Source organism: Saccostrea cucullata, unplaced genomic scaffold (genome assembly GCF_032062105.1).
Source record: "Saccostrea cucullata isolate Sc308-1 unplaced genomic scaffold, CSIRO_AGI_Scuc_v1 ctg45, whole genome shotgun sequence".
Taxonomy (NCBI): domain Eukaryota; kingdom Metazoa; phylum Mollusca; class Bivalvia; order Ostreida; family Ostreidae; genus Saccostrea; species Saccostrea cuccullata.
Genome location: NW_026939164.1, coordinates 450602 through 475109, shown reverse-complemented (window position 1 = coordinate 475109; position 24508 = coordinate 450602). Strand labels below are relative to the sequence as shown.

The 24508-nt window shown below is 34.8% G+C and overlaps 2 protein-coding genes across 5 annotated transcripts; both read right to left on the bottom strand.

Moving 5' to 3' along the window:
- Positions 1-439: 439 nt before the first annotated feature.
- On the bottom strand, positions 440-2550 carry LOC134252431 (citrate synthase-lysine N-methyltransferase CSKMT, mitochondrial-like). Of its 2 annotated transcripts, none has more exons than XM_062734915.1 (2): positions 2229-2550; positions 440-1218 (listed from the first exon to the last, which is right to left on the bottom strand). In XM_062734915.1, exon 2 carries the CDS (start codon positions 1154-1156, stop codon positions 563-565), a length of 594 nt encoding a protein of 197 aa, XP_062590899.1. In that variant the 5' UTR covers positions 1157-1218; positions 2229-2550; the 3' UTR covers positions 440-562. The 2 variants fall into 2 exon arrangements, with proteins under 2 accessions (XP_062590899.1, XP_062590898.1); XM_062734914.1 differs by lacking the exon at positions 2229-2550 and adding an exon at positions 2062-2147 and having other exon boundaries at positions 443-1218.
- LOC134252430 (protein enabled homolog) lies at positions 2263-24471 on the bottom strand. Of its 3 annotated transcripts, none has more exons than XM_062734911.1 (9): positions 24381-24471; positions 23447-23659; positions 22843-22962; positions 9951-10008; positions 9264-9743; positions 8865-8932; positions 8276-8322; positions 7047-8022; positions 2263-2390 (listed from the first exon to the last, which is right to left on the bottom strand). In XM_062734911.1, the coding sequence occupies exons 2-8, from the start codon at positions 23627-23629 to the stop codon at positions 7062-7064; spliced, it is 1917 nt and encodes a 638-aa protein (XP_062590895.1). In that variant the 5' UTR covers positions 23630-23659; positions 24381-24471; the 3' UTR covers positions 2263-2390; positions 7047-7061. The 3 variants fall into 3 exon arrangements, with proteins under 3 accessions (XP_062590895.1, XP_062590896.1, XP_062590897.1); XM_062734912.1 differs by having other exon boundaries at positions 8865-8923; XM_062734913.1 differs by lacking the exons at positions 2263-2390; positions 7047-8022; positions 8276-8322; ... (1 more) ...; positions 9264-9743; positions 9951-10008 and adding exons at positions 13663-13802; positions 16018-16085; positions 16998-17656.
- Positions 24472-24508: the final 37 nt, after the last annotated feature.

Below are 24508 nucleotides of genomic sequence, written 5' to 3'. Positions count from 1 at the left end.
AAAAATTTTGGCAATGTTGACAGGTATGATAGTATAATATTTTGCAATACATGTATATGGCTAACAACACATTTCTGTATATAAATATGTGCTTTAGTGCCAATAAAGAATTGAAATTATTCAATTCTGGGGTGCTGTGCCATGCCCTGCATGTGACAGTATAATAGACTTGTAGGGAAGAACCTAATTTTGTGTTTTCAGGAACCAAAGACCTTCTAAGGAGAGAGGAATACGGCAGTCTGACAAGTTAGATTGCTGGTGACTAAAACTCAGTCACTGACTAAAGCTCAACTGCATCTTTCTTCCCTCCTGTATCACATCAATGTGTCAATGGTATATCCAGGGACCAATCTCAGTTGAAGTATTCATTATTAAAATGATTAAATATCAAATAAATATTGAAATTTTTCCTCATTAATTATTAGAATTTATTAAAACCATGAGCTTTCTTTCATTCATGTTTAAAGTTTGGAAATAATAAAGGTTCATGTAAAAAAAAAATTAAATTTCATACATATGAGATAATAATTTACAAATAAATCTAATTGAACATGGACTAAAATTAAGATTTTTCATGAGTATCCTCTTTAACAGTATACAGAAAGTATTCATTTATGTTATCACTCAGCAATATTTCGAATGAGGAGGAATATTTCTTTTTGATGTCGTTCTGCACTGTTTGTAAAAATAGTAATCTGACATCTGGATCTTCATCAGTGATCTGCCACAAGTTTCCTGCTGGATGCATCACACGCAAAATTTCTGTCATAGAACTTTCCGCCAATTTTTGACCGTCTTCTGATTTTAGAAGAGAATCAATAGTTCCTTTATCAAGAATCACATGAAAAAAATTATCTTTAAAAGGCAAGTGACAAATATCCGCCATAACAAGCCAGTAGTTTGACATGATGTTCCCATGTTTTTGATTCAATGCAGAAAGCAACCCTTTCTGCCACTGAAGTGCTCCTTCTGAATAATCTACACAGTAAATGTCCATGGGTGACCTACATTTCTTTAGGAGCACAGAGGCAACATCTGATGTTCCACAACCAAGGTCAAGAATGTTTAAACACACTTTGTCTAATCTTTTATATAGGTGATGAATTTTAGGTTCAAGATTTTCAGAAACTTTGTCTGCATCCACCAGCCAGTCCATTTTTACTTGCTTCTCCCAATTGTATCGATTTCTCCAATATTCTCTTTTGCTTAGCTTTGAGTCTGAAAATAGAAAATGACAATGTTGCGTTTTTTTCCTCCTTTACCTGTCCCAACTTGTCAGATGATTGTGCACTTGTCTGATCTTTTTGTTCTCTTGTCAGCTGATTGACTTGCGAGACTTGTTTGTTAACTTGTCACATATTCACCTTTTTAAACATTCAAAATGAACATGCAGTTGTCCTGACATTGAGGTACAACATATTTTCTGACAAGTTGACATAATGATAAGTATCTGACAAGTCAACATAAAGATCTGACAAGTTACCTAATTTTCTGACAAGTGGACATAATATTTTACAAGTCAACAAGCCCACTTGTCAAAAAATTATGTTGGGTTGTTGATGATGCCAACTTGTCAGAAAAATTCTTTGTCAGAAAAGTATGTTGACTTGTGATAGTTAATAAATATAATAATTTAAATAATAAATACTTAATAAAACAAGATATCTGATTTTTTGGTTATATGATGATTTTTATCTGACAAGTCGAAACAATTATCTGAAAAGTTGTCAAACATTATGAGAAGTCAAACAGTTGACATCATAAACTTCCGACAAGTTGTGGCAGAAATATGCCACCATACTTTATATACTGCATAAATACTATATACGATTTAAACAATCGAAAGCTGTACATGTAATTAATAAACTGAGTCAGAACTTTAAAATTACCCTTTTTTACCTTAAATGAAGAAAAAAAATGTCGGATCGCAAAGAGATAAAAGGGTTCGTGATCCCTCCTTTCTTTCTTGGATCCACCACAGATCACAATTTTGTTTACCAACCGCTTTTCAAAAGACACAAACGTCATGATATCATTATATTATATTTTAACAATACAAACCATCGTGTATTGTTCTTTTCAACAGAGACATAAATCCTTCACGCAGTTTACTAAACTGAAAGGAAGGCTGCATATTTTAGCTGATTCGTTGAAAATCTACGTACAAATATTGTATGGCGACCAAAACGGATAAGAATTCCCTTAAAATCAGGTATAAGAATAAATACCTCTAACTTCGTCTCAGGCGTCAGTTGTATTTCTTGATCTGTAAATTTTGTAACCTTTTCTTTAAGTTTTTGGCTCCTGACAATCAAAAAGACGACCAACTGCATCAGAGCCATGCAGAGAAATATCAGCGACACCACCGTATAACTTGATCTGGTGGAACACTGCAAAGGACACACCATGCAAATCACACAAGCATAAACCAGTAAACCTAAAAACAATCCGAAGCACAATACTGAAGACGCAAGGAGAGGCAATTCGCCCTTGCGCGATTTCACTTTGCTCGACATCGTCTGCACATTCTCTTTACAAGTAATTGTGACGTCAGTGAAAGTATTACATCATTTACTCCCCCCTTCCCCAGTCTGAGTGAGTGGCAAACAGTCGTTGATTTATGAAACATCGAATTCATTTTTATTACATATAAACCCAAAAATTTTCTCAATTCTTAAATTTTTATTATTATTATACCATGCAGGCACTTGTTTCGGAGGTCACTGACAGGAAAATCCACCAAATCATACGTCATCGCGGCAAAATGTCAAACATAATACCTTTCTGTACATTGGGGCTTGTCTTCCGGATTGATAAATGTAAAATAATTTTTTAAAAAATTTGTACCAACATTAAATACACTCTAAAAGTTGCTTTAATAGCGAGCGCAGCGAGGCGGCGCGAAGCGCCGCTCGCGTAGCGAGCTCAATAGACTAACGTGTACGAACGGAGGAAATTCGGGTTGAAATCTGCACATTGTTCCAAGAAATTTTTATGAGTCCACGTGAAAACATTCTTCAATCCCAATAATCCTTTGCGGTGCATAGCAACATGGTGGCTTAAACATAGCAACAACTTACTTGAAAAAAATTACAAACAACGATTTAATGCAATCTCCATGCCACAAAACTATCGTTTGCGTTCCAAGTCAACAGAACTTTTTATTTCACGTCATAGTTTCGTCACTTAACGGCTCGGGTATTTCCGATTTTTTCGGAAACTTCCGAAAAGTTCGGAATCTCGATCCCGATGCAAGTTGTGTTAATGAATTTGAAAGTAAATAACTGCGCTCGCCCCAACGGTCGCACCGTAGAACATATTAAAGATTCTGACATGATCAGGCCAGAAAAATAATGTTTTAAAAAAAGTACTACACCTATATACATAAACTCTTAAAGGGACGCAAGCGGACATCTTGGAAAAAATACCCCCTCCCACTTCAGCACCTATTTCTGGACTCTAAACCATTAATTTATTTCGGTATCATGGCTCTGTCTCCTACAGTGATGATTTTCCTAAATGTTGATGCGGTTGTCAGTCGTGAACACGCGTTTATTCAACAGTAAACGGATACAATTTCTTCGATTTTGAGCTCATCTCGCTGAACCGACCTATAAAGAACGGATGTTGACAAAATTGCAAGGGCAGATAATTATTGTATACGGAGAACTCCGAGGGTAATCGAAAGCGAATGGTAACGCCAAAGGACTTCCAGCTTCGCGGAAAAAATGTTTACCGACAAGAAAAAGACAGTGAAAACTGATAAATACGGGCTAAAGTTTGGTTTCACAGGCTAAATTGTCAAGACTCATTTAATATTTAAGTAATTTGTTTCATAATTTACAGGACACTTGCTCTAAAAGCGCGCTATATGCTATACCTCGATTATTGCCCTTGCGTCGTTACCATGCAACCATGTCAACTTCCGTTCTTTATAGGTCGATTCAGCGAGATGAGCTCCAAATCGAAGAAATTGTATCCGTTTACTGTTGAATAAACGCGTGTTCACGACTGACAACCGCATCAACATTTAGGAAAATCATCACTGTAGGAGACAGAGCCATGATACCGAAATAAATTAATGGTTTAGAGTCCAGAAATAGGTGCGGAAGTGGGAGGGGGTATTTTTTCCAAGATGTCCGCTTGCGTCCCTTTAAGAGTTTATGTATATAGGTGTAGTACTTTTTTTAAAACATTATTTTTCTGGCCTGATCATGTCAGAATCTTTATTAAAGCAACTTTTAGAGTGTATTTAATGTTGATACAAATTTTAAAAAAAGTATTTTACATTTATCAATCCGGAAGATGTAGTTCCAATACAATTTGTACTTCAAATGGCAATAAATTTTATGTCATAAGTGCATTTTAATGTTGAGTTTACATGTACTGATTTTTTTTTTCTTTGAAAGCCATGGAGATACGAGAAATGATGGCATGTATCAACAACCTGTAGGGAAGAACCTTCGCGAGACCCACGTGGATCTCGCCGAGATCCCGTTTCTTTTTTTGAACCATAAATAATTATTAATTTTAAAGAAATAATCAGAATTATTTACTTATGAAATTTGTAAATTTTCTGAAAGTGTATACATTTATGAGTATGAAAAAAAAAATCCAAATCCTATAGGAAAATTTTAACAAACTTGTCAGTTTTTGAAGAGATGCGTCGTATTGTCACTTTAACGATTGAAAAGTTCAAGTCATCACATTTAATTAAGTTGTGGATTGAAATTCATTTTCAATCCACCTCAGCTACATGTACGCTATAGAAGGCATTTTATTACTGATTGACTCTAACGACAAATAATTTCAATTTCGGTATAGTTTGAAAATAATGTATAAATCGGAATTTTCTGTCCAGCATTTTAAAGAAATTGAAGGGAAAAATATATCGATTTGATATCTGTTTTCTGTTTGGTATATGTATGTGTGCGTGGGGGGGGGGGGGGGGCTTAACGATCTTGGAAATAAATAAGGAAGTTGTAACATTTTTCAGTGGAGACAAAGCTAAAAAAAACCTTTTCTCATCCTAAAAATAAATATATGGCATGGTATTACTCAACAGTTTTTGACCCGGGCCTTTTCTATAGTCAAATGGCCGTCTCCTGAAAAAAAGTCTTCTTTGACTTTTACCAGTGTCCTAGCTTAAAATAATTTTATAGGCTATAAACGCATATCATATATACATTTCAACCAACCGTCATGTATTTGGGAATTAAAATATTTGTCTTTTGAATCAAACATTCACACATTGCTTTTGAAAACAGCTCAGGTGGATTGAAAATGAATTTCAAACTAGAATTTCAATCCAATGTTTTCTCGGCCGTCCGCGTCGAATTGTACCCGCCAATTTCATTGTCTATCATTAAACAGTTAAAGGCCGAGATTTTTAACCGTACGGTTTTCTCATGTAAGAGGAGGGACTTAATTTTGCATGCGTGGCGACCCGAGGCATTGTCGGTCGTGCAGACCGTGCGAAACGCTAATCCCTATACACAAAAAGTATACAAGAGAAATTATACATGCATAGGTATACATTTCTTTCCTTGCGATAAATCTTTACCTTTATACGAGAAATGGAAAGCACAACACAGGTCCAACATGTATCATCACCCCAAGACCAAATAATAGATCAAAAGCCTGAAGGGCCACAATGGCGTCGCGCTTTAGATATGGCAGTGATACAGTGAAATTTTTGGATTTTCAAGCATGTTTAAAAGTATGCATATGTCTACAGAATCTTCTGAGTTTAGTTGAATATCTAGAATACCCCCCAAGCATGTATGAAATAAAAGCATTAAAATGGATACAGCCATTACATGACCCCAATAAGAAGTGCAAGGAATCATTGGACAAGACTATTTAAGCCCAAATACGACTGATAAACAAGTTTAATCAAGTTTTACCTACATGAAATAAAACTTGGAGATGAATTTATTCTACATAGACTTATACTGTATTACTGGTAATTTTCTTTTTTTATATGGCCGTAGGAAACATGAAGAGGAGGGACCCACATTTTTGCCAATATATAATTGTATGCTTTAGAAAACATAGCTACTTTATGCCTGTGTCCCAAATGTCATGTAAACAATATATTTATATTAACTGATTTGCTTGATAAAAAAATTTTCCTAGTAAGCCCCCCCCCCCTGAAATTTTTGGTTGTGCACCCACTCCCCGTGAAATTTCTTCTGGTTGGCCTTTTCCCAGATACTAGATAAAACCAGTGTTTATTTAATTTTGAAAGAAAAAGTTACAACACACATTTTACAAATCTAAACATTATTTGGTGAAGAATTTGGAGAATTATGATACAGTCGTGTATTTCTTTTCAAAATACATTGTAATATACTTGTTATAAATGAGATAAAATCTTTCTAATTATAAAAATACAGAAAAAGTTTATCAATAATCATCATCTTTCTCTTGAAATTTTTAAACTATGACTAAATCACCTGTCTGCAAAGTTAGGAATATGTGTAATTCGAAAGGCAGAAAGACTGTATGCAGTGAAAATAAACATCTATTAGTTAATCTGATAACGTTGACCTGAAAAGCTTTACTGGATGTAGATGAATGATAGTGATGCATATCAGAATGGCCAAATGTTATGTAACGTGTAATGTATAATGTGATAATAATTAGGTCCAATGCTTTGGTTTGTTTGGGTGTTTAGCATGGTTTTATTAATTCCCATGGTTAAGATAGAATAATAAGAAGTTTCCAAGATGAGTTATCACAATAATTCTACTGAATGACTTGTCCCACAAGCATTGGCTAAATCTAGTACTGTCTGACGTCAGACAAACAAGTTCAAAATGAAATTAATGACTAAGAAGCATATTCAGAATGTGCTTTTAAATAGAATAAACGCAAAAAAATTGTTATGTATTTTCCTACGCCAGAAAGAAGGCCTTGGTTCAAGAACTATATTATTTGGTGCATGTAGAAAGCAGTGAACAGTCAGAGATTTTCCCCATAGCTAGATGAGCGCCGAGCTAAAGCTCGCCATAAAAATACAAATCTTACAAAAAGAAAATTACCTCTTTATCTTTGTCCTATAAATCAGCATTACCAGGAGGAGGAATATTATCGTTTCGGACGTTTCCACTTGTTAAAGATTCGGTCCTTACGGTATCTGGAGAAACTGCAGTGCAAAAAGGCGGTGGTGTTCGCGAAGTATTCCCCATTCCCGCTTGTGCACTGGAATTTATCAAATATCCTACCATAGACACTGGCTGGTTTTGACAAGGATATCTTGTTAATGGATGAAACAACGGACGACAGGCAACAGGAAGAAAATACAAATTGTAATTTTGAGATGGCATATTTGTTTGCATTTGGGGATATGCGTGTTGTTGCAATGTCTGTATATACTGCGGAAACGGTGGTACATTGATTGGATACCGAAAAGGAGGGATTGTAGGTGAACTAGGAGGTGGTCCAACGGCAGAAAGAGGAGGTGGTACATTGACTGGATACCGAAAAGGAGGGATGTTGGGTGTACTAGGAGGTGGTCCAACAGCAGACAGCGGTGGTGGTACACTAGGATTAAAAGTAGATTCTTTGGGCCCTAAAACTGAAGATGGTGGATTCGGAACAAAAGGAGCTGAGGACCCAGTACTAGATAACCCTTGATATGTCTGGTAGGGTTGCAAACTTGGTGCACATGATATAGTAGTCTGTGTACATGTGTGTGGATTGGTATTTGATGTTGGTGTATTGGAGTTCAGAACACCATGTGCCATATGATATTGTAGCCAGTAGGTAGAACTGTAGTCTGGACAGTATGGCAAAGTCAATGGAATGTAAGGGGGCACCACAGTATGGCTGACTGAGCTCGAAGAAACGACTGGAGTAGTGGACATGCTTGATTTCACCGAAGTGTATGGGGGTACCACAGCGTCAGTTTGGCTGAGAGAGCTCACAGAAACTACTGGATAATTGGGTATGCTTGAATTCTCCGAAGCTATAGAGGACGGTGGTAAATATGGAACCGAATCTTCTTTCTCTGATGTCCTGGAAATGACAAATTAATATTTCATTTAGAGATTTTTTTAAAAAAAGCTTTATGCGCGATAGATGAGAGAGAGAGAGAGAGAGAGAGAGAGAGAGAGAGAGAGAGAGAGAGAGAAAAAGATTATAAATATCAGCAATCAAGAATTTTTTTAAGAAAATTACATTGCATAATAGGATTACATTTTATTGAGATTGCTAAAGGCTTATTTTTCGACAATTTCAATTAAACTAGTCTCAAAGAGATTTTACTCACTTTTTAGGTGATCGTAAAACTGAATGGTTTTCTGTTTCTGCAAGAGGCTATAAAAATAAATGAATGACTATTTTTGTAACAGCAATACTTATTTTTAATTTCATAATTTTAAAATTAATGTTACAACTGAAGGAGAATACAAATGATTCTTGGTGTCAGTGCTAAACATGGGACGCATGGATTGCATTTGAATCACTTCCGCAAGAAGAATGTCACGCAATGGCGGGAAAGTTTTTCTACGCTTGTTATTACCAAATTAACATTTGAAGCAAAACAAAAATCAAATAAAAAGACCCCAGATTCGCTTTGATGATCAAACACAGGTTTTTCGGAATAGTTAATCAACATATTAAACAATCAATTCGCTTAGAAGTAAGTACTTTTAGGATGGTGGCTTAGTTTATCAGATTAATTCTTCGAAAAAATTGGTGCCAAGTGCTAGGTTTGTAGCTGCAATCAAACGTTCGGAGAGGGCTACACTATTGCAAGATGCGGTAAAACAAAGTTGTTATCTTCATGGTGTGTACAAGCATGGTGGGAGGGATCAAACATAGCGTTATCAAATCTTGTATATATATAGTATAAAAACCTTGTTAGAGGACTGTATAGTTGTACATGTATTTTCCATTTTCTGCTGTGCCTGCAATTCTTCCATTTCTAAAATACAGATATTACAATAAAACAAGAAATTACTTACATTAAAAGATAAATCAATTGTATTAAAATGTATTGAAAAATTCTTATTTGATACAGATACAGACATACTGTAAACAAACTTTTATTTGCGACGATTAATTTTCGCGATCAAGCCTTTTATGGAACTGTTTAATACAAAGAGACTTTAAGGACCCGTTTGCGGCGAGAAAAATTCGCGATGACGAGAATCACGCGAACCTCGCGAAAATTTCTCGCACGCGCGAGTTGGTTTACAGTAGCTTTAGCTTTTCATGCAACATATATTTCTTAAACAACAAGGTAATTATCTAACCTTTCTTAATGAATCGAGGAGGTTTTTTATAAGAATGATTCTGTTTTGATGAAGGGCGGACATTTGTTTTCTGTTCTTCTTTCATCTTTTGTTCATTGTTCTCTATCTTTTGTTCAAACGTGTCCATTTTAAAAGCTTTGTCAACTAATGTATCTTTTTTGTGATTCTCATCCTTTTTTTGAATGTCCTCGCTGTTGCTATCTTTCACCGGAATCTCTACGTGTTTTTCATCTTGATTTTCCCTTTTCGCTATCACGTCTTCCGCGTCGTTTGTATTCTGTCCCGTCGAGTCCTCGATCCCTCCCTTCTTTGTTTTATTTTCCCTTTCTCCAGCTCTATCGTCTGTGCTAATGATGGGATTTCCGTCTTTATCGTAACTTACAACACAGTTCATTATATGTTTAGGTCTTTTATGAGATTTCTTGGTCCTTTCTTTAAACTTCTCGCTGTTTTCCAGTGGTGTCAAATCCTGTTCTTTGCCTTTGAATAATATTTAAAAATGAATTAAAATACACTTATTCAAATCAAATTTTATTAACTAAAAGGCCTTGTAATTGAATAATTTTCAAAGCTGAAAATGTTAACTTAATTAAGTTCGTTTAGGAAAATTTTACGTAAAATATTACATGTGTTTTTTTAAAAACATTTTACAATGACTTTCCCTTCGACTACAAGTTCTATACAAACCACTGGAAGAAATAAGCAGTTCCTCAGAATCCTTGGCTTTATTTTGTTCTTCAAGACCCTGTATAAAAACGATGTAAAAATTCTACAAATTGCGGACACATATAAGGAGCATAAAGTTTGATTTCGTGATGTTTGATTGTATAAAAACAATGTAAAAATTCTACAAATTGCGGACACATATAAGGAGCATAAAGTTTGATTTCGTGGTGTTTGATTGGATTTGTATTTAGTATGTAATGAATGACATATCCTATATCATAAATGACAGATTCTGCATCCAGTGGTACACTTTTTTTAAACTGTGTTTTATTATTTTCATTGAACACCAACTTCGTTGTTTCCTTAGCTATATAAGCAGTTTAAGTCCAACATACAGCCCAAAAGACACAAGTCTCAACTTAAACAATTACATACTAGTATACAATTTATTTACAACGTACAGAATGAATAAATGATAAACTAACTACCAACATCAAATTGGTTTTGCCATTACAGTCTAACAATGCCAAGACTTTTCAAGAAGTTCTATTTTCAAGAAGCCAAACTGCAAAGATTTCAGGGGTCGTAACCATATCATTAAAGCCATTTTTTGCCGTGTTTTACCCTTGTCTGATTGCGTCTACCTCAGCTTTTAATTGTCAATATCAGAAAACGGACACCCTCCCCATATTCTATATAGAAATACATGTAACAGCATTATAGTTGTGGTCTTTTCAAAATGAAATGTGTAACTTTTGTAATACATGCATACATATAATCTTTACACTCCACATCACCTCTATAAATGTTATTTTCAAAATAAAAGCATTTTTTTTTTATTTAGGATAATGAAAATAGGTTGTTTTTAGCTAGAGGACGTTACTCTACAATGTCTGCATCATATTTCTAGAGTTGAAAAAATGAAAGAGAAAGTGAGAAAGCTCACATACCCCACGCTCCCCCAAAACTTGAAATGCCGAAAATTCCCGTAAAAAATAAAGGAATCGAATTTCCTCGTAATGTGCACATCTAAACATTGTGTCCTAAATATCTGCAAAGTTTGACGAAATTCTGTACATCGGTTTATGAGGAGTTGCGTTGACAAACTGTTCATCTTTATAATCAAGATATGGCCAAAAATCTAAGTTGAAAAGTACCGAAATTCCCAGAAAAAAATAAAGTAATAGGAATTTCCTGGAAATATGCATATCTACACATTGTGTCCTAAATATTTGCAAAGTATGACGAAATTCTGTGCAATTGCATTGACAAACTGTTGATCTGTAAAATGCAAGATATGGCCAAAATTCTAAGTTGAAAAATGCCGAAATTTTCAGAAAAAAAATAGAGGAATCAGAGTTCCCTGGTAATATGTACATCTACACATTGTGTCCTAAATAGCTGCAAAGTTTGACGAAATTCTGTGCAGCGGGTTATGAGGAGTTGCACTGACAAACTGTTCATCTCTATATTCAAGACAGACAGACATTCTTTATTTCCTCTGCAGCAGAGATTAGTGCATCAAACTATTAATTATTTATCAACATTTGAGCTTGCGAACAAAATTCTGGAAATAAGTACACAAATAACTGTCCATAATTTAAGCACATGTACATGACATTTTATCATTTTTTTAAAATTTTTATACCTCATGTAAATGAATGTTCATTTCTGTCATCATACGCGCAAAAATCAGTTGCAATAGATGTTTAAACATTTCCCCCTCCTCCTCAAATTGGATTTTTCCTATCCAAAAGTGCATAACTCTGTCTAAAATGGTGCAATCGTACCCAAAACAAAACTTGACTTAGATATTCAGCTGAAAAATCTGTATACTAAATTTTATTTCATTATGTGCAGAAAAGAAAATGAACGGAAACTGCAAAAATTGTTTTTCTACGTCAAAGGGGCATAACTCTGACAAAAAGGTTGTGATCGAACCCAAAACAGAACTTGTCCTAGATATTCAGCTGAAACATCTGTATACTAAATTTCATTTGAATATGTGCAACCTCTGCAAAGAAAATGAATGGAAACGGCAAATAAGTGGAATTTTTATAAGTCCTAGGGGCATAAGTCTATCAAAAAAGGTGCGATCAAACCCAAAACAGAACTCGACCTTATTCAGCTGAAACATCTGTATACTAAATTTCAAAATGTGCAACCTCTGCAAAGAAATTGAATGGAAACTGCAAATAAATGGAATTTTTCTAAGTCCAAGGGGCATAACTCTGTCAAAATGGTGTGATCGAACCCAAAACAGAACTTGACCTAGATATTTACCTGATAAACCTGTATACCAAATTTCATTTCAGTATATGCAGCGGTTGTAAAGAAAATGAACGGAGTTGCGACAGACAAACTTTAGACCGACGGACAGCAGCAAAGCAATATGCCCTCCCTTCTTCGAAGGGGGGCATAAAAATGCCAAAATTCCTAGAAAAAATAAAGGAATTAGAATTTCCTGATAATTTGCACATCTACACATTGTGTTCTAAATATGTTTGACGAAATTCTGTGTAGCGGTTTATGAGGAGTTGCGCTGACAAACTTATTACTATACTCTAGATATGGCTAAAAAATATCCAAACTGAAAAGTGCCGAAATTCCCAGAAAATAAATAAAACGGAATTCCTTGGTAATATGCACATCTACACATTGATCCTAAATACAGTGTATCTGCAAAGTTTGACGAAATTCTTTGCAGCGGTTTATCAGTTTATGGGGAGTTGTGCTGACTAAGAAAAAGGGCTGATGGACTGACACACTGACTGACTGACGAACGGGTTAAAAACATTATACTTCCCGCAACTTGTTGTGTGGGGTATAATAAAAATCTGTCAAGTACTTTAAAACTAAATGGCTTAACAAAAGTGAGCTATGTAATGTGCAGGGACGTAGCAACAAGCGGGGCCAGCCCCCCCTTTTTTTTCCAACATTACCTTTAGTATTGAAAATGTTCATTGAAATGTTCGTTGCCCCCCCCCCCCCCCCCACTTCTTGACAGTAAAGTGATATCAAGGAAATGTAGTATTATTGAGCATTGAAATCGGAATTGAAAGCAATGTACTACAAAACCATAAAGGGTTTGACAGGAATCTAGTGTAATTAATGTTTTGTATCTACTTGTATGTATTTACACCATCAAGAGTTCCCAATTTCTCTGTTTCTTTTTAATAAGATAAACCTCTTTTTCACAGTATGTTCTTCATAATACAAAGTCACATTAGGAAAGGGGAGAGGTAAATGCAGGAAGCAAAAAAGGTGTAAAAAAATATATCTCTTTATTACCATTCCATTTACAACATTTCATTCATTTTTCACAAAAATTGTATACCTGAAAAGTTAAAACATCTTTATATTAGTAAAAGAAATACATATAACAATACAAGAATATAATTATGTCTTTTTGATTAAATATAAATAAAATCTATATACCATTTTGTGGTCTCATAAGTGTGCTAAGAAATCTAATCTCATTTTCTATGTCTCTAAACATCAATACCTTATATATTAGTATTATTACCATTCAGAATTTTTTGTAAATCAAACTTGTAAAGAATTTTATCCATAAAAACTTTTTAACTATTCAATATGCTATGTATTATATATCCAAATAAACATTTAAGAATAGGGAAATACTAAAACATGATGCTATAAATATAATATTATACATGCATAGTTGAAGTATTTCAAAAATAACACTATCACAATCTATGAATGCGAGTCTTCTTCAGCACCCAGTTTTGTAACGGTAATGAACACAAGGTGGTAATATCTATAGTCATTGAACAATATGTTTTCCAATTTATTGACTAGGTTACTTTTCTGCATTTCATAACTAGAGTACTCTTCTGCATTGTACACAGTAATCTGAAAGAAAAACATCAGAAATCAAAGATAACAGAGGTCCCCTCAAAAAAATATTACCTTTAAACGAGGCAATTTAGTTCCACTTAACTATTGGCTAATACAGTGCATCCCTTGATGTATTCTCTTTAGAGAATTGGACAAGCTTTCGCCTACATCCATGGATGTTAGTGAAAGCCTGCCCACTTTTCTTCTAAAGAGAATACCTGGTACCCTAGATGCAACATGAACATAGTTTTGGTCCACGTAGGGCTTGCAGTTACTTGGAAATGAACTTGTCCTAAAAATCTCAACTGGTCACTCATCCACACAAGAGGCCCAAGGGCCTATTGGACACCTGTGCATAATACATAATATCATTAATATGTAATTTGATCTGAAGAGCTTTATCATATGGAGTTGACAGGTGTGGATCATCAGACCAATTGTGAAGAGATACTATGTTTGATCCAATGATCTGTACCTATCAAGGATATGTTATATACTTATATGGTTCTTTGAATCATTGAGTTTCTGTTTAGATTATAAATTTATTTTATCCCGCTTCAGACAAATTTGTCGATTACTGATTGGATAAAAGCTAATCACGTGACGCCCTGAAATTTTCCGTATTAAGTCTCTGTCGAGGTGTATTATGAAAATCGGGCACGCGATTCCGTTCGAAGCGTTGTTATTATAAATAAAAATGGTGGCTAAGAAACGGTTTACGTAGGTAGTTTAGTTAAATTTCTTGTTACCGTAACGATATTTTATGTTGATTTTTATTAGATTAAAACTTAATATTTTCATAATATGCACAAATATTTTTCTTTATATTGAAAAAGGTCTTCAGCGGGATAAATTCGTAACACAGTCAGTTAGTGACCTAATACGGATTCATACAGGGTGTGAAATGGAAATCCGTACTGGGACTCGGCTTCACCTCGCCCAATACGGATTTCCATTTCACACCCTGTATGAATCCATTAGGTCACTAACTGACTGTGTAACTAATAATATACCTCTCTACAATTAGCAAAATATGAAAAAAAAAGATTACTTTCAGGAACAACACATTTCAAGGGTAACGGGTTCGTTCGCCCGATCTACCTGTTCGCAGGAGTCCGTTCGCGCAGAGTCCGTTCGCCCGAAATATTTTTCGCCCAATATCTTGTTCGCCCTATATGTGGTTCACCCAATTCTTATAGATACTTGTATATAAGTGAATTAAAAATTAACATACGAGTTTCTCATTTTTTCTATTTATTTCCCTTACGAACTTGGAATTTTTTTCTCTCAAATTCTGATACGAAGAGCAATGTTTATTTAGTCTAAAATAATTTTTGATTTGATTCTAATGTTTTTTGAATGACTAGGTGTTTGCACTATAGTTCATTAGATAATATGATTAATATCAATGTTAATTAGGGGGATAAATCCGTGTTATTTTTACGAATTGCGCTATGTTTTGAAAACAATGAAAGGACTGAGATGTTAATAGGTGTGACCGCTGCTACTAATTCATATATGCATAACGTCTGATGGAGAGAGTGACGGTCTGTTTTATTTTGAATGTACAAAAAATTAGGAAAGAAATTCATTGGATTTTATTCTACATCAAATTACGGCGAACGGATCCTGTGCGAACAAGTTTTAGGGCGAGCGGACTCTGGGCGAACAAGAAATCGGGCGAACGCGAAATCGGGCGAACAATTTTTAGGGCGAACGAACATGGAACCCATTTCAAGAGACTTTTCTTTACATATTTTTTGTGTATCACAATATCTTTGTTTTAAAAATCCTTTCTTGCTTTTTTGCATTGAAATAAGCCTTTCTTTACAAATAAGAATAATCAATTCAAAGTACATGTAGTGGTATATATCTGATGTAAAATAAAATTATTTTACTCAAGAATAATTCATTCAATAGTGCATGAGAACCTGTAAAAAACTCTACTCATTCCATCACAAATGGTACCTCTTGGTCTTTGAAGAATGTATTATGCACGAAGATAATGTAATTTTGTCTCATTTTTCTTGTTGTATGACCTAATTTGGGAATGGAAATATCACTTGGGAATGAAAATATAATAACAAGTCCTACTTACGTAATTAAAAAAAAAACAAGTCCATTATGAAGCTAGAAGAAATGACAACGATCAATCATTTTTTCAATATGATGGATTTCAGTCTTACCCCTGACTGACAACAAACCAGTAGTTGAAGAAGTTGAATCTTACCTGGAAAAAGGTAATCTGCTCCATGTAAATTGGACACAACCCATTCAGCTGCCTCACTGCTATCTAGCCTATATGGTAAATGATTATCATGATCATTTATGAAATTTCAAAATTGTTCCAAATAAAGTTTCATGAATTAAGAGTAAAAAAAATAAGTATCGGTATATTTGATTTACATGTTTTTATATCAGGATTCGACACTAACGGTAGCCCGCCGGCCCGGGACAGCTTAATATTGAGGTCCGGCATCTAAACATGCCTTTAAAATTGCCCTGCAGGGCTACTAAGAATTTTACCAAATACTCACTCAGAGCAACAAAAATAATTATCAATTACACAAAATGTAACTTATAATTATTAAATCTATTTTCAACATGTTTTATCATCATAATTATTATTTTTGTATGCCAAAATGTACATGTAATCTTTAAAGGTGATTCAAAATGCCCTAAATGATTATAAATGTGGACTTTTTCAATAGAAAAATCTTTTAGGTACAATCATAGAGTGACATATAATTTTTATCCAAAATACAGCCAGAATGCAGGATTTGGCATCTCTATTTTCAAAGAATTCAGGCCCCCGTAAAACCAGTAGGAGGGGGAAACCCCCTCCCGCAGCTACCCCTCTCGTCGCTTCGCGACATGGTCAGCAGCCTTCGGCTGCTGGACAACTAATACATAAACAGGGCTAGTAGAAATTAGTAATGACTAGCCCTGCTGACAACTATGGTTTTAAAGTTTAATAGTGTCTATCCCTGTATATGCATATATACAATATATAGAATAATGAAAGTCATAAATGTCTTGAAATATTTTCATGCATAGGAAACAAGAGGCCTATTGGCCACTTTACACTTGAGCCTTGTTACCTGAGCAATCTGATTAGAGAAAAGCAAAATCAATTCAGTATTGAAAAGTTTTATGTAAACGTAGACTTACATGTAGGTAGTCCCACCCTACAAAATAATGAAAACTTACTTGTATCTGACAGATATGGTAGATCCTAAGCTTATCATGTCTGATTCCAATATGGATCCATATGCAGCGATGAGGTCTCTAAGAAGTGATATATCACAGTCGCCAGGGAGGTCACTGATCTCAATGACGCTTTCCCCACTCAATACCCAGCCTCCCTCCTCCTCATTCGCTACTACAGAAGACTTTTTGGAGCACTCTCTCTTCTTACATTTCTTTATTCCTGTAGATACTGCATCCTCAAAGTTATCAATGACAGACTGGCTATCTGTTTTGCCAGCAGTATTTTCTGCTTGACAAGGAATGTTAAGCAGTTTGGATAGTAAATATCTGTCTATCTTTTGTTCTGGTCCTGACTCGTCTGAAACTGCTATTTCTTCGTTATTTTCTGGTGAGGTACAGCGGTCTGTTGAGCTCTGGTAAGTAGACCCTGTGGAAGTCTTGTTCTTGTTTTTCTTCTTCCTGGATGCAGACTGAGATAAAAAGTCCTCCAGAGAGAACCCTCTCCTTGTAGGCTGGGTACTGAAGGATGACATATCATCATAAATGATGTCATGCTCAACTGGGAAACTGGGTCTCCCAAAACCTCCTGATTTTGCGTGCTGAGTGATGTTAGAGGAGCCTAAGTCAGATATGGGCAGTGGAATATTTGGGACTGCAATCTGTAAATATAAAAGAATTTATTACTTTGGATGTTAAGATGTTGCTAAAATGAAATATAAAAACATTTTTGAGATAACTGGAAGTACAAAATGTACAATGAATATAAATTATGATGCCAATTATGATGAAAATGCAATAAATCATTGCACGATCAAAGATCATTTCAACTTAATGTAAAGATCATGGTTTAAGGTAGTCCGATCCTCAGGTTTATAAAATTAGTATATAAGTAATCAAAAATACTCATAAAAGTATCTCTGAATCCACAAAGTTATGTAAATTTATCCACAGTATTTCTTTAAAGTTAAAGATTAAAGTTAATCATATTATATAGGGAAAATTGTCAATATTTTTGCAGAAAAAGCGAATTGGAATATCAGCAACGCATTTTCTAATTGCAAATTGATCAACAAATATATTTTAGGTTAAAAAATAATAGGTATCCAGGCATTCAGAGACATTGTCATGATTTTTATACTTATTTGGTATTTTTTGTCTTCTATTTCTGTCACGTATATATAATACATAGTGTAAAAGGCTTTTGCCACCATTGCAAGACACCACAAATCACTTCTTATTTCATATCATACTAATAAGCATTTGTATCTAAGGCTGGTCTCAAGAAAATCTTATTTCTCTAAAACTGTATTCATTTTTTCCCCTTTTATAGGGTCCAAATGTCAACTTTTATAAGACCTTTTCTGAGACTTCCTAAAACCTTGAATCTTATAAAGATGAATAAAATGAAAATTGTTGCATGAAAAAATTTCATTTTCAAGCTTCATTTCGATGCATTTCAAATTAAATATGAATTTTTGGAGTTATCCTTCCTGGCTGAGGATCAGATATCCTTAAGTTGCAATCATGACTATTGCTGCATTTTTCAAATTTCAATAATCATACTAGAGGTATTGTGAGCAATGAGCTCACTAAATGATACCCCCTACCTCCCATATGGTTATAATGGCAAAGTCCATGATTTGCTGTGGCCGGGAAACCCAAAATATATGTCAGATCAAAAAGTAAAATAGGAGGTGGTGTAAAATGGCAATATGTAATAAAGATTCTGTGAAAGTGTCATTAAATTTCACTCAGTGGTATAAGAGGAGTTGCGGATAAGAGATGGGTACCCCAAAGCATAATAGATAGACGGACATACAGCTGAACGGACAGATGGACATACCGATTACTATATACTATATTACAAAGTAAGCCTATTTATCAAAGATCTTAAGCAGATTTTTAAAGATTTGTTTTCAATGTGAAACTTCGGCTCTGTATTGTGGCCCTACCCTATCCCCGACGACTCTGATCTGAACAATTTATACTAGTTGCTCTATATCAGAAAGCTTCCTAAAAAGTTTCAGCTTTTCTGGCCCTGTAATTCTTCCAAGATATTTTTTTTATTTTATTTTTTTGGTGGAAAATTTTTAAAGATGTTCCTTTGTATTTCAATGCAAAACTTTCTTTTCCTATTGTGGTCATATCCTCTCCATGATTTGAACAATTTAGAACCTTCACTACTTTAGGAAGGCATGTAAGTTTAAGATTTTCTGGCCCAGTGATTCTTGAAAAGGATTTTATAGTTTTTTCCCTATTATTTCAATGAAAAACATTGATTTCCTATTGTAACCCCAGTGAGACTGACTCTATAACCAAGAGCCATGATTTGAACACTTTCTACGGAAGCTTTCAGTTGGTTTCTTAAGAGAAGCGAGATCAACCATGGGTTTCTGACAATGTCCATTTTTAAGCAGAATGTAAAGGTATTAACTATAATAATAACTATGTTGTACCACAAAAATTCTTTTTGATTTTACTGCAGTTTTACACTCAATACACTGAAATGCAACCATGCAGTAACAAATTATTGTTTTACATAATTTAAAACATTTCTGGCAATTTCATTTCAAATACTTCAGAAATCCCTGCCCCAAATCAGTACTTCAAAAATGCAATACTGTACAACACTTTTTGTCAAAAACACCAATAGTGAATACACCAGAATATGGATATTATTGGTAGCCTTACTCATTATGGGTAGCCTTACTTATTATGAATTGTAAAATACATTTTAATTCAAGCATGATCTCTAGATGTTTATTTAACTAACACTGTCAGTATCCAGAAAATAGAGAGCATGTGTACGAATTCTGCTTCACAAAATGGTATCATATTAATGGTTTAATGAATATACATGTATTTCTAATTTGTGGAAAGACTTTCATCAAAACATAATATTTCATGGAAAAGATACCCACATGAAAATAAAAAAAATAACAAAGGTATTAAATCAAAGATAAGAAAGTTCACCTCGACAAATGTTTATTTGTAATAATGGCAAATCTCACCCAAAATTATTACTAGTTGGTTTGTGTCCTGAGCTCAATATTCATGCTAGTTTGGTTTATAGGGGACATAAAGCTACTTTAAAATGGAGCTGCTTGCAAAACTAAAACCTGTTCAGTCATCTTTAATGTAGGTCAGATCCAGAATCAGAAACAAGTCTGGTGCATGGATATGAGACTACATCATCCAAGCAAAGTCAATCATAACAGGCAACATATTTACTCGTACTTAAACTTAACCATGGTCAGTTATCAATCATCTAGAAAAATTTTAGTCCGCATCCAAAGCAAGTGTGGTACTGTCCATCCCTAGATGCATCATTCTTGCACTTGCTAGGAGGACAGAAAAGAAATAAATCTAATGATGTTTTAATAAAAGATTGCTATCTGCAATCAAAAAAAAAAAAATAGATGTAAACTAAATTATGTAAGTATTAGTATGAACTCAATCAACCTTATATTGCTGCATGGCATGCAATGTGACAAAATTTAGACCTACCATGCTTTGTATTTTATTCAATAAGCATCTCTTCAGTTCAAAGAAGCCATCATCTTCATAAAATTACCGATGTGCATATTGATGAATTAATTAATGATAATTGTACAGCCTATAAACAGATAGCAATGGCCCCTTTATCAGATTATTTTCAAAATATAGTATGATACTGTGATATATGTACAATATGTATGAAGTTCTCTCTCTCTTGATAAACTCTCTCAAACTTATGATCATAATCCATTAATACTTAGTAGGTTTTACTAGTAGATTTGCATCTATCAAGTCCATAAATAACTGAACAGACAAACATACAATCAGAAGTAACCAAATGTTTATGTACTTCACATCCAAGGTTTTAAAATATATGTTTTATTATTTGTTTTTTATGATTAATGAATTATGTATTTAAATAAGAGGCGGCCACATCGCTCACCTGAGCACATCGGCTAGGAAAAAGCACAAATCAGATCAGAACTGAAAAGTTTACTAAGGGGGGGGGGGGGGGGCTTGAATTTAATACAACTTTAGAATGCCTTCATATACAGCATATGACTTTGCTGTTCTTGATAAAAGGATTTTTTAAAAACACTTTCTTCCTATACTATCACTAATCATTGCTTTGAAGTACTTGAGAAGACGATTTTCCTATAAATTCCAATGTAAAACTTTGATCGGCCATTGTGGCCCCACCCTACCCCCGGGGGTCATGATTTGTACAAACTTGAATTTACACTATGTGAGGATGCTTCCACATGAGTTTCATCTTTCCTGGCCCAGTGGTTCTTGAGAAGAAGATTTTGAAAGATTTTCCCTATATACTCCTATGTAAAACTTTGATCGGCCATTGTGGCCCCACCTTACCCCCGGGGTCATGATTTGAACAAACTTGAATCTACACTACCTGAGGATGCTTCCACATGAGTTTCATCTTTCCTGGCCCAGTGGTTCTTGAGAAGAAGATTTTGAAAGATTTTCCCTATATACTCCTATGCAAAACTTTGATCGGCCATTGTGGCCCCACCTTACCCCAGGGGGTCATGATTTTAACAAACTTGAATCTTCACTACCTGAGTATGCTTCCATATAAATATGATGAATTATGGCTTTGTCATTCTTGAGAAGAAGATTTTTAAAGAATTTTCCAATATATTTCTATGTAAAACTTTGGTCGGCCATTTTGGCCCCGCCCTACCCCCGGGGGTCATGATTTGAACAAACTTGAATCTACACTACCTGAGCACGCTTCCATATAAATATGATGAATTATGGCTTTGTCATTCTTGAGAAGAAGATTTTTAAAGAAATTTCCTATATATTTTTATGTAAAACTTTGGTCGGCCATTTTGGCCCCGCCCTACCCCCGGGGGTCATGATTTGAACAAATTTGAATCTACACTACCTGAGCATGCTTCCATATAAATATGATGAATTATGGCTTTGTCATTCTTGAGTAGAAGATTTTTAAAGAATTTTCCTATATATTTCTATGTAAAATTTTGGTCGGCCATTTTGGCCCCGCCCTACCCCTGGGGGTCATGATTTGAACAAACTTGAATCTACACTACCTGAGCACGCTTCCATATAAATATGATGAATTATGGCTTTGTCATTCTTGAGAAGAAGATTTTTAAAGAAATTTCCTATATATTTCTATGTAAAATTTTGGTCGGCCATTTTGGCCCCGTCCTACCCCCGGGGGTCATGATTTGAACAAACTTGAATCTACACTACCTGAGCATGCTTCCATATAAATATGATGAATTATGGCTTTGTCATTCTTGAGAAGAAGATTTTAAAAGAATTTTCCTATATATTTCTATGTAAAACTTTGGTCGGCCATTTTGGCACCGCCCTATCCCTGGGGGTCATGATTTGAACAAACTTGAATCTACACTACCTGAGGATATTTCTCCATAAGTTTCATCTTTCCTGGCACAGTGGTTCTTGAGAAGAAGATTTTTAAAATATGCCACCAAATTTTCATTTATTCCCAATTATCTCCCCTTGAATGAGGGCGTGGCCCTTCATTTGAACAAAATTAAATCCCCTTCACCCAAGGATACTTTGTGGCAAGTTTGGTTGAAATTGGCCAAGCGGTTCTTGAGAAGAAGTCGAAAATGTGAAAACTGAAAAGTTTACAGACAGACGGACAGACAGACGGGCAGACAGACGGACGCCGGACAAAATGTGATCAGAAAAGCTCACTTGAGCTTTCAGCTCAGGTGAGCTAATAATGGGTTCAGCAATTGAGGATCATCTTCTTTAATTTTTCAGTCTTGGTACATCATTAGCTGACATTGATACTGTGACATTGTTATGTATCTCTAACAAAACAAACCTGTGATTGTCCGACACTGGGTTTCTCATTGTTGCTCAGTTTGTGTCGGATTCTGGCTCTACCCCTCCCCACCTTCCTGGAGGTTGGGTCATCTGTTGCTCTTAATTTTTCAAAGTACTTCTGCCAAAAAAAAAGGCCTGAATTAAAATTATCTGTAGATCTACGTGAAAGTTTATTGATTAAGAAAAAACAAGAGGCCCATGAGTCACATCGCTCACCTAAGTAAATTTGGCCATGCTGTTCTTTAACACTAGATTTCCCCCTTGTAATACCTATTCTAACTCCACATTACCAGTTACCCCCAGGCCTGAGGGGGTCATGATTTGAACAATTTAGAATCTACACTAACCCATGATGCTTCCACACAATTAAGTTTCAGCTTTTCTGCCCCAGTGGCTCTTGAGAAGAAGATTATAAAAGATTTTTCCTAGATATATTTCAATGTAAAACTTGGATTTCTTTTTGTGGCCCAGCCCTATTCCTGTGGTACGTTTTTATACCGTTTTTATGACCAATGTACAGTATTTTCACCGAAAAAAGACTCCAGCACAGTATTTGATCTAAAACTTATCACATGTATGAAGTTGCCGTTGGTAATGTGTACCTGCTTCTCAATATGTAAATGTAGTTGGGGTACACGAGGAACATCCACCTCACTCAGTTTTTTCCCACGTCCGTAGCATGTGCAGGTCAGAAACCCTTCTTCTTCCTCTTCATCATCCACTTCACTCCCAAAGGGAACAATCTCCTCAAAGAAATCGGGGTCATCCAAGTTCCATCTTGACATGGTGTAGTCAAAACTGTACCAAAAATTGGCCTATAAAAGAAAATAATTGTTAACCTGGACAAGTATTTCAAAACAGTAAATAACACTTCTCTGTGAGCAGGTCCAGCACAATACAATAAAAATCAAATACTGAAAGTGGAGTTCTGAGCTTTTGTCAGTGTGTCTACTCGTGCATGAAAAACACTCTGGTATCAAAAAGAAAATAAAATAATGTCTCCTCACACGACATGTTTTTCTACTTATTTCATTGTGTTTGAGTACTTTACATGCATGGGTGAATTTACTGACAACAACTCAAAACTCGACTTTCAATAATTAATTTTTAAAGAATTTTTTTGAATTTTCATTACATAAAATACCTTGATCAAGGTATTTTAAATATGCTTTATCAAGCTATATATCTTTTAAATATAGGGGTATTGTGCTGGACCTGATGAGTATACATATGTTCAGTCTTTAAAAATTTGAACAAAGCACTGTTTCACTTTGAAATATAACCATGCACCCAACCTTCGGACTGAGACAATATGACATCAAACACTGTCAACAGGGACCTATATACTATAGTCTATAGTATATACTTAGTATATAGGTCCCTGCTGTCAAACAATATCTGATTCACTGAATATGGATTGAGCGTTAAAAAGTTAATGGAGAGGGGTGGGATTTTCATGATTTTAGTATTTCATTAAAATGTTCAACTTATTGGTAAATTCACTGGCCCCGAGATTAAAAGATGTTTTTGACTAACCACAACTGCTCCTCAGCAATAGAGAAATGATCTATTCTTCAGCATCCTATACCATGCGAATGAATGAATAAACTCATTGAATGATAACTCAAGAAAAGTGCCAAATGATTTGCATTTTTTTAACCAAT

Coding starts and splice junctions, on each gene's coding strand:
- LOC134252431 (XM_062734914.1), bottom strand. CDS start 2,134: ATGCAGCCTTCCTTTCAGTTTAGTAAACTGCGTGAAGGATTTATGTCT. Junction 1,219..2,061: donor GAAAAGAACAATACACGATG/GTTTGTATTGTT, acceptor TTCTATTTTCAG/ACTCAAAGCTAAGCAAAAGA.
- LOC134252430 (XM_062734911.1), bottom strand. CDS start 23,629: ATGTCAAGATGGAACTTGGATGACCCCGATTTCTTTGAGGAGATTGTT. Junction 9,744..9,950: donor ACTGCTTATTTCTTCCAGTG/GTTTGTATAGAA, acceptor TATTATTCAAAG/GCAAAGAACAGGATTTGACA. Junction 8,023..8,275: donor GTTTTACGATCACCTAAAAA/GTGAGTAAAATC, acceptor TGTCATTTCCAG/GACATCAGAGAAAGAAGATT.